The following is a 14,072-nucleotide window of genomic DNA, read 5'->3' as shown; positions in this document are numbered from 1 at the left end:
GTTTTGACTTTGGTTCCATCTTTCTGGAATTACATGTTGTTTGTGCTAAAATTCCCTGTTTCTCCCAAAATTCTTGTGGCATAACAATAAAGCACAAAAGTTTTGCAGCTACCACACAGGTACCTTTTCAGGGGAAGCTGAAATTAAGGAACTGGGATGCACATCCCTGAAAAGCACCCGCCAGTAGAAAGGTAAAACAGGAGAGGGTCCCATCTCCTCCACGACATCACACTGGGGATCAGGCCCTTTTCCCACTGTGGTGGCAAGCCCTGGTTTTGCTCTGCTCAGAAGTTTGCTCAGCACAAAGTATGGCATAGGCAGGAGTTGGTGTCACATCTGGGAACCTCTGTCTCAGGTGGGGCTGCTGAAACCTCCAAGTGTTCCAGTCTTTGGAGGTGGTTGGTGCAGGTTGAGTTCTTCCCTTAGGGCTGGTGGAGCACGATGTGACTGTGGGCCAGACTCAGTGTGCTGGGGCGAAGAATTCTGTGGGTACCTTTGGCATTTCCCACCTGTGCCCAGGTCTGGTCCAGCCTTGCTCTGCTGGGGTTTGAGGTTGCCCAGAGCACAAGTCAGAGGGAGCTGGAGGGGCTCAGCCTGGAGAAAAGGAGGCTCAGGGGGGACCTTCTGGCTCTGCACAACTCCTGACAAGAGGGGACAGCCAGGTGATGTCAGGCTTTGCTCCCTGGGAACAGGGACAGGACAAGACAAAATGGCCTCGGGTTTGCCAGGGGAGGTTTAGGTTGGATACTGGGGAGAAGTTCTTCCCTGAAAAGGCTGTCAGGGCCTGGCACAGCTGCCCAGAGCAGTGGTGAAGTCGCCATCCCTGGAAGTGTTCAAATGGTTGTGAATGTAACACTTGGGACATAGTTCAGTGGTAAACGTGGTAGTGCTGGGTTAGCAGTTGAACTCCACGATCTTAGAGGGCCTTTCCAACCTAAGTGATTTCATGATTCTGTGTTTTGGGGGACCTAGGCCCTTGTGGTGCTCCACCCACACCTCCATTCCTCCATCATCCCTGGGCTCACTGCCCTGGCTCTTGCCCCTCATGCCCCGTGAGCCCCAGCAGCAAGACCAGAAGGGAACCAGCTCCTTTCAGCTTGTTTATTTAATAAGGAGACGTAAATCATTACAAAATAACCATCAAACGATCAGAGACGGAACGACAGAGTCCACACGAGAGGAAGGGGCATTAAAAGCAGCTTCCGCCGGAGCCGAGCGCCGCGGGGCTGGCACGGTCCGAGCGGGGCCGGCACTGCGGGTCCAAGGGTGACCGAGCCTGCGACTCCCCAAGGAGCTGGCTCCTCCCTCCCAGATCGGGAAAAAAAAAGGAAAAGGAACCCGAGCCTATTGCCAAGACTCGAGGATTCACTTCCTTTTGTAACCCGGGGAGCATCAGCTGGGTTTGCTCCGCGGTGCCGCCAGGAGAGGGAAGTGCCAGCCCTCGTCCCCAAAACAGAAACCACCGGCTGGACATGGCAGAAATAACCCAAATTGCTCCAAAAAGCCTCTTTACCACCAGCAGGTCGACCCCAACATCTGTGCCCAGCGTTGTCCCGTCCCCTCGCCCGCGTGACAGCGGCACCCAAGGACAGCGAGGCGGCTCCCGGCAGCCCGAGCCCCACGAACCGGGGGGACACACGGGGGGAAGGGGGTCACGGCTCACCGCGGGCCTGTCCCCGTGGAGTTCCGGTGCACCGTGCTCTAATATGGCTTCTAAAGTTGCTCTGACGGTGAAATGCACCAACGCGACACAGGACACCGAAGCCACGATGTTGCTGCTACCCGGCCATGGGACAAACGCGACAAGACACAGGAACACGACACACATGGACGCCACGGCCGCGGCGGTGATAGCTCACTCTCCGCTGGCGGGTCGGGCTTGGCATGCTTTGCTTCTTGGCATTATTTTCTTCTTTTATATGATTTAATCGGGGATTTTCATTTTAATTGGGGGGAAAAGATCAGGGCGGTGGAGAGCTCTCGAGCGATGGGTTTTTGGTCGTCGCCGCCTCCTCCCTGGCGGAGGCCGGAGATGGGGACGGCAGTGGCGGGGCGGTGGCAGCGCCGCCGGGCTGGGGCCATGCTGCTGCTGCTACGTGGCTTCATCACATGCACTGCTCGTGGTATATACAGCTATGTCTCCATATAATTTACCTACACACAGCTAAGGGGCGGGTCAGAGGCAGCGCAGATGGCTTCAGGATGTTGGTTGGTTTTCCCTTTTTTATTAAAAAAAAATTAAATCATGTATTAAAGTCACAGTCTTCCCCCTCCCCCAAGGCTTAAAGAGTCTGAATGAAAGCAGCCAGGTGGGATCACCACTCCTGGCGTGGATCCCCGGACCCCGGCCGATGCGGTGGGTCTGGGGGCGGACGGGCGGGGGGGAGCACAGGAGGGGGTGCATCTGGGGTGTGCAGGTGTGATGTGCAGGTGTGCAGGTGTACAGGTGTGATGTGCAGATATGCAGGTGTGCAGACACACCTCCACCTGCTTCCCTGGGAAGGCTGCAGGGCCATGCACATGTGCTGTCTGCAAACAAGGATTTCAATTCTTTTTCTAATTCCTCCCCTTTTAACCCATTCCATGTGAGGCAAATGCCCCCACACACCCCACACCCCCTCTCCCCCAATGGACCCCAAAATGAGACTGAGTCCTACCAGTGCTCCTGACCATGGGACATCAGCCCCCCTCCAGCTCCCCATTACTAAAAGCATCCCAAGACTTCTTCTCCCTTTGGCTACAGGGGCAGGGCAGGACCCCATCTGTTGACACTGACACATCCATTAGGAAAAGGGACTTAATAAAGCTGGAGACAGCCCTGAGAGACCACTGGCTGGATGATCCCTGCAGACCCAGCATGGCCCCAGTGCCACCTTCACCAGGGCATGGTCAAGTGCAGCTGCTGTGGTGGTGGAGGTGGTCATTAGAGGTCCCTGTCCAACATCCCCTTCCCACACTGCAGCTCGGCCATCCAAGCCCCAAACCTCCCACAGATGGAGATGTCCTGCCCTGGGGACCTGTCCCAGAGCTGCACAACCCTCCAGGGACAGGATCTGGTCCCCATGTCCATTTGAACTCCCCGAGCCAAGTTTCAAACCCGGTGACTGCCACCAAGTGTCCCATCGTCTCCCCACCTCTGGAGATGGACAGGATGCCCTTTGGGAAGTCAGAGCTGTGGGAGCTCCTAGAGCATCCGACAGCACTGGGATGAGTTCAGCTTTGGCACTGTGTCCCTGGCCCTGGGTGCCAGCCCAGGTGTTGAACCCCCAGAGCAGTGTCCCCAGTGCCAGCACATCCCTGGGACTCAACCCTTCACTGCTGCAGTGCTGGAACCCCCAGCACTGAGTCCAGGGAAGCCAAAGGGACCAGAGCGTGAGGCTGCTGTGCAGCTGGAGCTGGGACAGGGACAAGAGCTAACATCAGTGCTCCAGTACAGACTGGACTGCACTGGATAGGGCTGCTGGACCCTCTTCCACCTGCAGAGAACTGTGTTTCTGGCTCAGGAGCTTTTCTGGGACAGTGGGAGAAGTAGCCTAGAGAAGCTCTTAGCCACTGTGAGGGTCATGGCTATGGCTTATAACCCCAAGGGGAGCAGGACGGGGTGGGTTTAAGAGCCAATGGCCCGGTGGGGAGTAGCAGATCATGGGGGTCGGGAGCTTTGGTCCCTTGTTGGTCCCAGGCTTGCTCTTGCCATCCCCACCCAAAGCAGGTGGTGGGGCTGGAGCTCCCCATGGCCCCCTGGCTGCCCTGAGGCTGGGGTGCCCACAGCAGTGATTGGACATGCAATGGACAGTCTCTGGAGAGACACCTGGTGCAGCTCTGGGGAGGCTGCCCCCATCACATCTAGACACCTCTGTAAACCTGCCTTGTGGAAGCATTTTGATCTATGGGATTCACCAAGCATGGTGGGACACAGATGCAAATCACCCAGCGCTGCCCCTCTGGGGACAAAACAGAGGTTGTGCTGCTGCTGGTGGTGGTGATCCACACAGTGCTGCTGGTGCATCCACATTTCACCCTGTGTCTCCTTGGAGCAGCCCTGGAGGCTCCCTGTGCCCAGACTGGCCTCCACAGCTCCTGCTGCAACACTGAGGGCTTGGCACCCCACCACCACAGCAGGATCCATGGCCCCTGCAAGCCTCTCCTCAGAGAACCCAAACCCGGAGCTGGCCAGGGGCACTCAGCCTTCCTTGGGGAGGGCCAGGGGGAGGCACCTGGGTCTCTTCAGAGGGTCTTCTGCACCATTTTTCTGTCTCACTGCTGGTCATGCCCCAGCCAAGCACAGTGAGTCTCGTCATCTCGCACCATCAGGCTCCAGTATCACCTCCATGCAACGTTCCACGGTTCCCCATGTGATCCCAAGAGCAGGATGGTGGCAGCAATGCTGCAGGCTGGTGATACAGCTGCTGGGGAAGGTCCCAGATGTGCTGCTGGCTTTGCACTGGGAAGGGATGGCGAGCAGAGGCAATGGGACATGCAGCAGAAGGGAGCGATGCTGAAGAACAAAAAGAACCATCCATGTCTTTAACCTCTTCCCCTGGAAGCTATTGGGACTGCCTGGATACTCCTCCAGAGGCATCGGAGGGCATTTCAGCTTAGAACAGAACAAAAACCAAACGGAAGGTTGCAGAACTGAGGTATCAGTAGCTCTGGGTGAGCTGTCCGCAGCGCCGCGCCGCGGCAGAGCCGCCTATTTGTTCTTGCCGAGAGCTGCATCCACTTCCTCCTCTGGCTTCAGCGAGTGCCACTGGGCAATGGGCCGCCGCGGGTTGGCCAGCATGTCAGACCAGTGCCGCAGCTCCGTGCCCGTGGAGTTCAAGCCCGTGAAGATCTTGCCGATGGCCTCGTTCTTCCCCAGCTTGTCGTAGTCCAGCACTGTGATGACCACTTGCACTTTCTAAAGGAGGAAACCTTGTTTAGAGGGGTGGAAAGGCACGGTGGCCGTGACAGCTCCATAGCCCCAGGGTGCCCCAGGGATCCCCCAAGGATGAGCCCCAAGAAGAAGCAATGAAAATCTCTAACAAATGTGAAGAAAACATTCTTAAACCATCTCTTTAAGATAGTGAACTTCCCCTTTTAGGATCCAAACTGCTGCTGGACGTTATATCTGAGAAAATCTCACTTTTCTTGTATCAGATTTTACTATAGCTACATTTGTCCCATTGCAGGGCAGGGGCCCCTCCCTGCTTCCTTCATGTCCTTCTCCAAGGAGTGCAGAGCCCAGGGGGGGCCCAGCTCATCCTGAGCTGATTCACCTGGGAAAGGTCACCAAGGTGTGGTATGGGGCTGGGCAAGAGCTGTGGGCTACTGGGCAGGGGCAAGGGCCACGTGCAGGGACTTGCACAGGACATGGAGGGGCAGAAGGCAGTGGTCAAGAGTCCAAAATACCCCCAGGATCACCCTGTTATGCTTAGGGTGAGCACTGTAGGATCAGGAGCAGAGAAAAGCCCTATTTCAGCCGTGATCTGGGTTGGGTTCATCTCCCATGGGTGCTGCCCAGCCTCCCAGCTCTGCCCCCACACCAGCTGCCCTCAGCATCAGCCCAGGCCCCAGATGAGACAGGAAGAATCTCCTGGGTGACCAGACCAGGAGCTCAGCAGGAGCGGCTCAGGCTGCTGGAGGGCTGGGATGAGGGCTCAGGCAGCTTTAGGACATCTTCCATTCCAGGGAAGTCATCAGACAAACCTGTATCTGCTCAAAGGGGATCTCAAAGCTGAAGGACTCATTGAAGTAGGGGTTCAGGGTCTTCTTCTTGACTGTGGTCTTCTTCTTCTTCAACCTCTTGCCATTCTGCAGCAGGTGGATCTTCACGTAGGGATCTGGGGGTCAGGATGGGGCATTAGCCAGAGCTGAAGTGCCCTGGGGATACCCTTGGGATACCTCCTGGTCCCAGGAGACATCTCAGCCCAGGGTGAGGGAGAGACTGCCCTGAGTAAAGACAGTCTGAGGTTTGTGGATGGATGCCAAAGACAAAATGGTTGGGCTGGGGAAGATTTGTGGCAGCAACTGGCCAATGGATGGAGCTCTCCTGCATTCAGCAGAACTGGGAAAGGGTCTGGAGAGTCAGGAGAGTGAGGAGAGCCTGAAGGAGCTGGGGAGCTCAGCCTGGAGAAAAGGAAGCTCGGGGGGGACCTTCTCATTTTCCACAAGTCCCTGACAGTAGGGGGCAGCCAGGGAGGATTGGGCTCTGCTCCCACGGAACAAGGGACAGGAAAAGAGGAAACGGCCTCAAGTTGAGACAGGGGAGGTTCAGGTTGGACATCAGGAAGAATTTGTTTATGGAAAGGATGGTCAGGCATTGGAACTGCCCAGAGATGTGGTGGAGTCCCCATCCTTGGAGCTGTCCAAGCAATGCCTGGACATGGCACTCAGTGCTCTGGTCTGGGTGACAAGGTGAGGACCAGGCACAAGTTGAACTTGATGGTCCTGGAAGTCTTTTCCAACAGTAATGATTCTGGGATTCTATGCCGTGGGCCCCCTTGTAGGAAGGCAGGGGACAGCAGAGTGACAGGTGGCCTGTCAGGTGAGTGACATTGGGTGGGCTCTGGCCTGACCCCTGTTTCTGGAGCAGGAAAGCCCACAATAAAGCTGAATCCTTCCAGCCATGCAGGTACTGCTCTTGTCGTGGTTAAAGCATGTCTGGAGAGAGCTGAGTTCCCCTGGGCACAGAGCTGAGCCCCAGGATGGAGCTGGGAAGACACTTTAAGCACAAAACATGCTGTCAGCTGAGGTCCCTGGCCATGAGGTCAAGGAGGAGCAGGACCAGGAGCAAATGGCAGAGGAGCACTTTCACCACCCAGATCCTGCATCATCTTGGGGGACCAAATTCAAAGGGTCCTTACCAAGAGTTGGGGAGGCACCCCATGCCCATCTCCCCTCACCCCCCAGCCAGACCTGGGGCTGCCTCCAAGGCATGAGGAGGCACTGGGGGCTTTCCCAAGCTCTGCCAGACAGGTGGCCCCAGAGTCCTTTCCCACAGAGGATCCTGAGAGCCCCCAGCAGGGCATAGGGAGGCTGCCCCTGAGCAACACCCACCTGAGAGGCCCCCAACATCCATCTTCTTCAGATTCTTGGCTTCCAGGATGCAGACAGTGAGCTTCCCAGCCGTGGGCACGTACCGCAGGGAGATGCAGATGTCTCCCAGCTTCTCTGGCTGCCAAGCAGAGCAAGGAGGGGAGATCAAAGCCTCACCAGTGCCTGGGACTCCAGTGGTTGGACACAATCACACATGCAAACCTGCTCAGTGCCAAACCCTGCTCAGTCCAGGCACAAGCTGGCACCCTGTGCACCAACACAAGAGTTTGATCACTGGGTCCAGGACAAGCCAAGCCCAGCACAGCACTCATGATGTTTTATAGTCTTGATTATTTTTTGTTATAGAAACATTTTCACTCAGAGGAACAACAGGTCAGATCCCAGTAATGACTGCCAGGATGTTCATGGTACCCTGGTGGGACTCCACAGTGATTGGGACCCTGAGCTGTGCGATGGCCCTGAAAGCAGAGCTCACCCTGCAGCCAGCCCCCATCCCAGGCCCCCAGCCACGGGTTCAGCTGGTGTGGGCTGGTCTCACCTCCTCCTTCTCTCCACTCTGCAGGTCCCTCCACTCCTCGATGGGCTGGCCCAGGTCCACTGTGTTCATGGGCACCTTCACCTCCCCTATGATGTCGTGCTTGGAGAAGCGATCGAAGTCGTAGATGGCCATCACCAGAGTCTTCCCACCCAGCTCCTGGTAGGGCACCTGCACAAAGGGATAGCAACCAGGCTGCAAGGGGGACCCTGAGCCAGGACCACCTGCTCCTGGAAGGGAGAGTCAACACACAGGACTGCTACAGCCAGGGGGAAGGACTGGAGGGGTAGACAAGGTCCTTGTTATGGATGCAGGGCTCACCTTGAAGGTGAAGGTCTCATTGAAGGCAGGGTTGAGGGTCTTCTTCTGCACTTTGGTCTCATACTTTTTCTTCTTGTCAGGGAGCAGGAACACCTTGACATAGGGGTCTGAGGTGCCACCCATGTCCAAAGCTGGCAGTTCAGCAGCTTGGAGGATCCCCACTGTGAGCTGGAAGGGCAGAGGAGTCCTCAGTGAGACAGCCCAGCCATGCCCTGCAGCTGCCAAGGGCTCATCTCCAGTCCAACATGGGGCAGGACTTCCTCTGACACAGCACCCAGCTGCTCCTTCCCTCATGTGCCTCCCAGGTCCAGCACAGACCTGTCCTATTCCCAACTCCCACCCTGGGGAAACCCCACTCCTCAGCTGAGCCCCAGCCCCTCCATCACCTGGTTTGCCTGGAAATCGTAGTCCAGAGAGAACTGCAGCTTGCCCAGGTTCTCTGGCTCCTTCTCCTCTTCCTCACCTTCCCCCTCTGTCAGACCCGTCTCTGCGTCATCGTCGTCCTGTTGGTCCTGCAACAGCAGCCGAGGTCCAGCTCAGCAGAACGGCCCCAGCCCAGCAGCCCCAGCCCCACAGCCCTGGGCACCTCAGCACCCCAACCCTCCTGGCATCTCAACTCCCAGGTTCTCCCCACCACAGGGAGGGGGACCCACGTGCTGGGCACATGAAGCACAGACAGAGCAGGCTGGGGTGGTACTGGGGGTGGCACTGAGGATGGCACAGACACGCAGCTCCCAGGGAGGTCCTGGTGCTAGTCCAGCCAAAATGACAGGGGGGCTGCCAAGGGTGCCAGGACAAGCAATTGACTGCAGTGGAGGGAGCTTTGGTGCTTGCAGGTGGTGGGTCCTGTGCCCCCAGTCCGTGCTTGGAGGAGCACTACAGCCAGAGCTAAGGGCTTATCAGGGCCATTTCCAGGCTTTGTAGGCTCAGAAATAGATTGTCCCCAGGAAATCCACCCCTCTTCCTGCCTCTCCAAGCACAGTCCATGGGGTGGGAGTCCCAGCTCCTTGCCCCCTCTTTGATGTGTCCCCAGTCCCCCATCCCACCCAGAAGCAGGTAACGGAGAAGGCTCATGGTGACACTTACATGGAGGGTGTCCCCAAGCAGAGAGGCAGCCAGGGCAGGACAGTGAGAGCACCGTGGGCAAAGAGAGACACAGAAACCATGTTACACGGACCTGGCAGCATGGGGGATCAGGGCTTGTGCCACCTGCGGAGCCCCAGAGGACGCAGCCCTCGCTCTCCAGTGGGGAATCCCACCTCACACCTCCCCCCTCTCCTGCTCCAGCCCTGTCTGCATGCCCATGGTGCCCACATGGCTCTGAAGAGCAGGAACAGATACCCAAATTCTCCCACCCCTCCAAATGGCCACGGGTCAAGGCCATTGAAATGGCTGGGGTGGCCCCAAGCCTGTGGATACCAAAGCCTGCCTTGGGCTGGCCACCAGGATGAGTTAGCAGCACCTATCACTTCACCACAGATGTTTTGTGGATCCCAAACTGCCCAGTGCTCTGGCCTGGTGGGCTGGTGGGCCTCCCCTCTCAGCTAAAGGCTCAGAGAAATGTGTCTGACCCAGAGGGAGGTGGGACTAAATCAACATTTCCTGGCTCAGGTGAAACATTGGCAGATCAAGGCTGGCTTGAGCCTGGTCCATCTGGGCCACCAGACACTGGAAGAGGACAGTGCTGCTGTCTCAGGTCCTGGCTCCACTGTCCCATCCCAGGGTCCAGGTGGCTCCATCCAATCTGCTGCCTGATCTGTGAGTGCCCTGACACAGTCCATAACTCAGCCAGAGGAGCTGTTGGCCAAGCAGCCCAGGAGGACATCACCTGGTTGCCTGACTTCATGTCCTTCATGTTCATGGCATTTTTCATGCCTTTGCCCTTCTCCTTCTTGTTCTTCTTCTTCTTGCAGCAGCACTTCTTGCAGATGCAGAAGCAGCAGGTGAGGATGAGGAGTCCAGCCACGACTGCAATGGCAATGAGGGCCCAGGGTGGCACTGTGGGCAAAAGCCAGTGTCCTGGTCAGCCCTGCAGCTCCCTCCCAGCCACCCAAAAACCTTGTTCCACAGGTTCTACTGGGACCAGTGCAGTGGGGAGGCCATCAGAAGAGTAACACCTGGGAAAGGAGCTACTTACAGGGGATCTTGTTGAGCTCATTCATGAACTTGTCCCTCAGCTTGGTGAACATGTCCTCCTTGCTCTCGCCTGGCCCCGCAGCCTCCGTGGAGTTCTCCATGGTGCTCATGGGCAGCGTGCTGGCTGTGGCCTCCGGGGCCATCATGGACGCTTGCTTGAAGGTCATGGTGGGTCAGGGGCTCCCTGGAACACATCACCCACTGGTCACATATCCCTGCTGCCCCCACTCCTCCCCAGTGTCCCCAGGACAGCACTTGCATGGGCAGCAGGGATGCACCAGGACACCTCATCTTCTGCTAGAGGGGCACAGACCCAATGGCTGTGAGAGGTCACCTGGATCCCCCACAAGCTGTGGGAAGCCCAGCTGGCCCCTGGGTTTCCTGGTCCTTGACATCTCCAAAGCCACTGGGAGCATCACCCAGCCCTGCATCAATGATGGTGCCAGCTCCGAGCCTCCTGGGGACAGTGGGGACACTCCTGGGAGGAGTTCACCTGGCAAGGCCCCTTGAGATGAGCAGAGGGGGTTTGCAACCCCAGGAGAAGAAGAATGAGGTCGGCTGGGACAAATCCAGCCCTCCCATCTGCTCCTTTTCTCAGGCAGTGACTCCAGGCATGGGGCACCCACAGGGACCCAGCACTGGTGTGGGACCTCAGGACTTGCTCCCAGCCCCAGGGTAGTTTCCAAGTCTGGGAACAGCAGCAATACACTGCTCTTCTTCCAGCCCCCAGGAAGAAGAGCACATTTTGAGGATGGATGGAAGCAGGGAAGAGCTGGCTTTACAGTAGCAGGTTCAGTCAGGTCAATGGGTCAACTCACATGTCACAGGTACCATGTCCTGGGTGCCACACCTCCCAACCCCAAAGGGCTCCCCTGACCAGCTCTGCTCCTCCATGGAGCCAGGGAAGGTGTTCAGGTCACAAACAGCCCAACACACTCTGCACCCCCTCCCCAGCCCAGCTGGGTCTGAGCACCCACCAAGGATGGGCACAGCCATTGTCTTGTAAATGTGGCTTTGACTCCTGCAGGCAAACCTCGTACAAAGTACCCCCACAACCCCAGCTCCAGCCCCAAAGTGCCTCCACAGCCCCATGAGAAAGCAGCTTGCAAGACCAAAGCAGGGAAGAATGCCAGGGCATGCCCAGTGCCAGGGGGGTTAAGGAGAACACCAGGCTCTCCAGCAGGGGAAGCAGAGACAAGCAGGATCACAGATAACCCAGGAAGGAGTTTCTGGGGGCAGGTGAGCTGTGGCTTGAGTGTCCCCTCTTCCTTGCATCTCTTCTTTCCTCCTCACCCTCAAGAAGCCTCTCAGCCAGAGCACTGTCCCCTGGGGCCAGGTGCTCCTCTACCTTTCCTGCAGAACTCAGAGAGGAGTGCTCTCACCTCAAAAAAGGCAGCCAGAGAGACCTGGGCGTGTTGCTGCTCCGAACTGACACTGCCTTGTGTCTCCAGCCACCTTGCAGGTGAATCAAGCACTGAATTACCCAGAGTGTGGCTCCACACCGGGACACCTTCCTCCTGCATCACTGCTCTGGGGAAACGTGGTGTGGGGGCATGGGGGGGCCCCCCATGAGGGAGAGGCAGTCCTTCACACAACAAAATGTGATTTTGTGACTCCCACCTAGACAAGGTCCCTGCTGCAAGCCTGCAGCTTTGTCATCCTTGGCCACAGTCACCTTCCCACCCCACCAAGGGGCTGTCACAGCCCAAACACCAGCACCAGCATCACCTTGCCCTGAAACCTGGCACTGGGGGGCTGGAGCAGGATGCTGGAGGTCCCCCACAACCCCCACATCCTTCCTGGGATGAACTAGGAGCTGCTGCATTTAACCAGCTGAGGGTTATTTGATCTTGAGGGTCTCAAAGGTTCCCCAAATCTTCCAGCAGCTGAGGAGACCTGGATGTGTTTGGGTCTGTCCCCACCACTGGAGGGGTTTGTCCCCATCACTACCCATGTGCAGGGTACCCCCCAGGTGGGTGGGAGGAGAGCCAGGATTTAGAAAGCAAAGGCTGCTGGGGGTAACCTCCAAGTGCTGGTTCCTGCCTCCTTGGTCTGGGGCAGGGGTCCTGGCTCTGCCTTGTACCCAGGGACAAAGGGGTGGGGTCCAGGCCACTGACACCCTGCAAGTTCCCCAGGAAACAGGAGGGGGGGGATCCCAGGGCTGCACCTCACCACAACACACCCCAAGGCACCTGCTCTGCACCCAAACCTGCCACACAACGTGGGCAGCACCCAGAGGGGGCACCTGGCTGAGCCGCCTCTCCTCCCTCGGGCGCTCAGGCCAGCACTGCCCGGGGGGATCCAGCAGAGCCCCGCTGCCATCGGGACGCGATGATCTCGATGATGTCGGTGATGTCGGTGCTGCTCGGCAGCACTGAGCCACCACCCAGGGACTGGTGCCGCGGGGAGCGCCCAGCACCTGCGGCCGGGCACGCCCGGCAGCCCAGGGCTGCCACAGGTGGGCACGGGAAGAGCAAGACCTGCCGGGGGTGCCTGGGCACTGCGAGCGTGCAGGAGCGGGCACCAGTGTGCAAGGGCCAGTGCGTGTGCACGGGGAGGGTCTGTGCGTGTCTGCACTCGGGGACATGGAGGTGCAGGCGTGGCGTGCACTTGTGCAAGCAGGCGTGCGTGAGACGTGCAAATGTGTGAGTGTGTGAACGCTTGTGCAAGGTGTGTGCACAGGGTATGGATGTGTGTGTGTATGTAAACGTGCATAGGGTATGAGTGTGTGTATGTATGTGTGTGCATAAACGTGCACAGGGTATGAATGTGTGTGCGTGTGTGTCAAAGTGCACAGGGTATGGGTATGAGTGTGTGTGTGTGTAAATGTGCACAGGGTATGAATGTGTGTGTGTGTAAAAGTGCACCGGGTATGAATGTACGTGTGTGTGTGTGTGTGTGTGTGTGTGTGTGTGTGTGTGTGTGTGAGTGTGTGAGCGTGTGTGTGTGTGTGTGTGTCAAAGTGCACAGGGTATGGGTATGAGTGTGTGTGTGTGTGTGTGTAAATGTGCACAGGGTATGAATGTGTGTGTGTGTAAAAGTGCACCGGGTATGAATGTGCGTGTGTGTGTGTGTATGTGTGTGTGTGTGAGAGTGTGTGTGTGTGTGTGTGTGTCAAAGTGCACAGGGTATGGGTATGAATGCGTGTTTGTGTAAAAGTGCACCAGGTATGAGTGTATGTGTGTGCGTGTGAACATGCACAGGATATGTAAATGCTCGTGCACAACGTGTGTGTGTGAATACTCGTGCTCGGGCGTGTGCCCGTGGCCGTGCACAGATGCGAGCCCACCTGCCCGGGGCTGTGTGTGAGTGCACACGCAGGCAGTGTGTGCCCGGGGCTGTCCCCGGGGCCGTGCACAGCCGCGAGTGCCAGGGGGGCTGTGGGGCACAGATTTATCCAGGGAACGGCTGCTTCGGGGGCTGCTGGGGGAACTCTGCGGGGCTGCCCGGGTCTGGGAGCTAAAGGCAGCATCAGGCCTCGCTGGAGGGGCTGCTTTTGAACCGGGCAACCTAATTAGCATCACTAATTGCTTGCTCCCTCGTGGTGCTCACCGGGCGCTGACAGAGCTGAGGCCCGGGGGGCGCCTGCGGGCAGCGAAGCAATGGAGCCCCTGTTGCTGCTCCCCTCCAGCTGAGCGCCCTACAGCCCCTGCCACGGGTCGGGGGGCTGATCCTGCCCCTAGGCGGGGGCACCAGGCTTTGATCTGCCTCCGGCATGGGCAGGGCAGGGCAGTGCCGTGGGGGCAGCCGGGGAGGGCAGGGAGGGGGGCAGTCTGTGGGGCACGGAGAGCCGCCGGTGTGGCAGTGTGATCTTAGGGATGTCCCCTCACCTCCAGGTCCCAGTCCCCACGGTGCCTCACTGGGTGTCCCCGGGCACACCCCGTGTCCCCAGCAGGCACAAGCGGGCAGCCCAACCCCTCAGCTGTGGGGGCAGAGCTGCTTCCAGCCCAGGGCTCAGATTCTCAGGGGGTGGGGGCCCGTCCCAGCCGCCTGTCCCAGTCCCAGCCCCTTCCCCCGGCAGCGGGCGGGGGCCGTGCGGGCACGG

General features: G+C 58.2%; 1 protein-coding gene across 1 annotated transcript; it reads right to left on the bottom strand.

Annotated features, from left to right (window-relative positions):
* Positions 1-2,654: 2,654 nt before the first annotated feature.
* On the bottom strand, positions 2,655-10,204 carry SYT2 (synaptotagmin 2). The gene is made up of 8 exons (XM_059867560.1): positions 10,029-10,204; positions 9,720-9,889; positions 8,278-8,394; positions 7,892-8,059; positions 7,574-7,741; positions 7,036-7,153; positions 5,686-5,819; positions 2,655-4,897 (listed from the first exon to the last, which is right to left on the bottom strand). The coding sequence occupies exons 1-8, from the start codon at positions 10,192-10,194 to the stop codon at positions 4,691-4,693; spliced, it is 1,248 nt and encodes a 415-aa protein (XP_059723543.1). The 5' UTR covers positions 10,195-10,204; the 3' UTR covers positions 2,655-4,690.
* Positions 10,205-14,072: the final 3,868 nt, after the last annotated feature.

This window comes from Haemorhous mexicanus, chromosome 25, assembly GCF_027477595.1.
Source record: "Haemorhous mexicanus isolate bHaeMex1 chromosome 25, bHaeMex1.pri, whole genome shotgun sequence".
NCBI classification, from domain to species: Eukaryota; Metazoa; Chordata; class Aves; order Passeriformes; family Fringillidae; genus Haemorhous; species Haemorhous mexicanus.
Note: the sequence above shows the minus strand (reverse complement) of the source record. Positions and strands in the feature narration are given on the sequence as shown.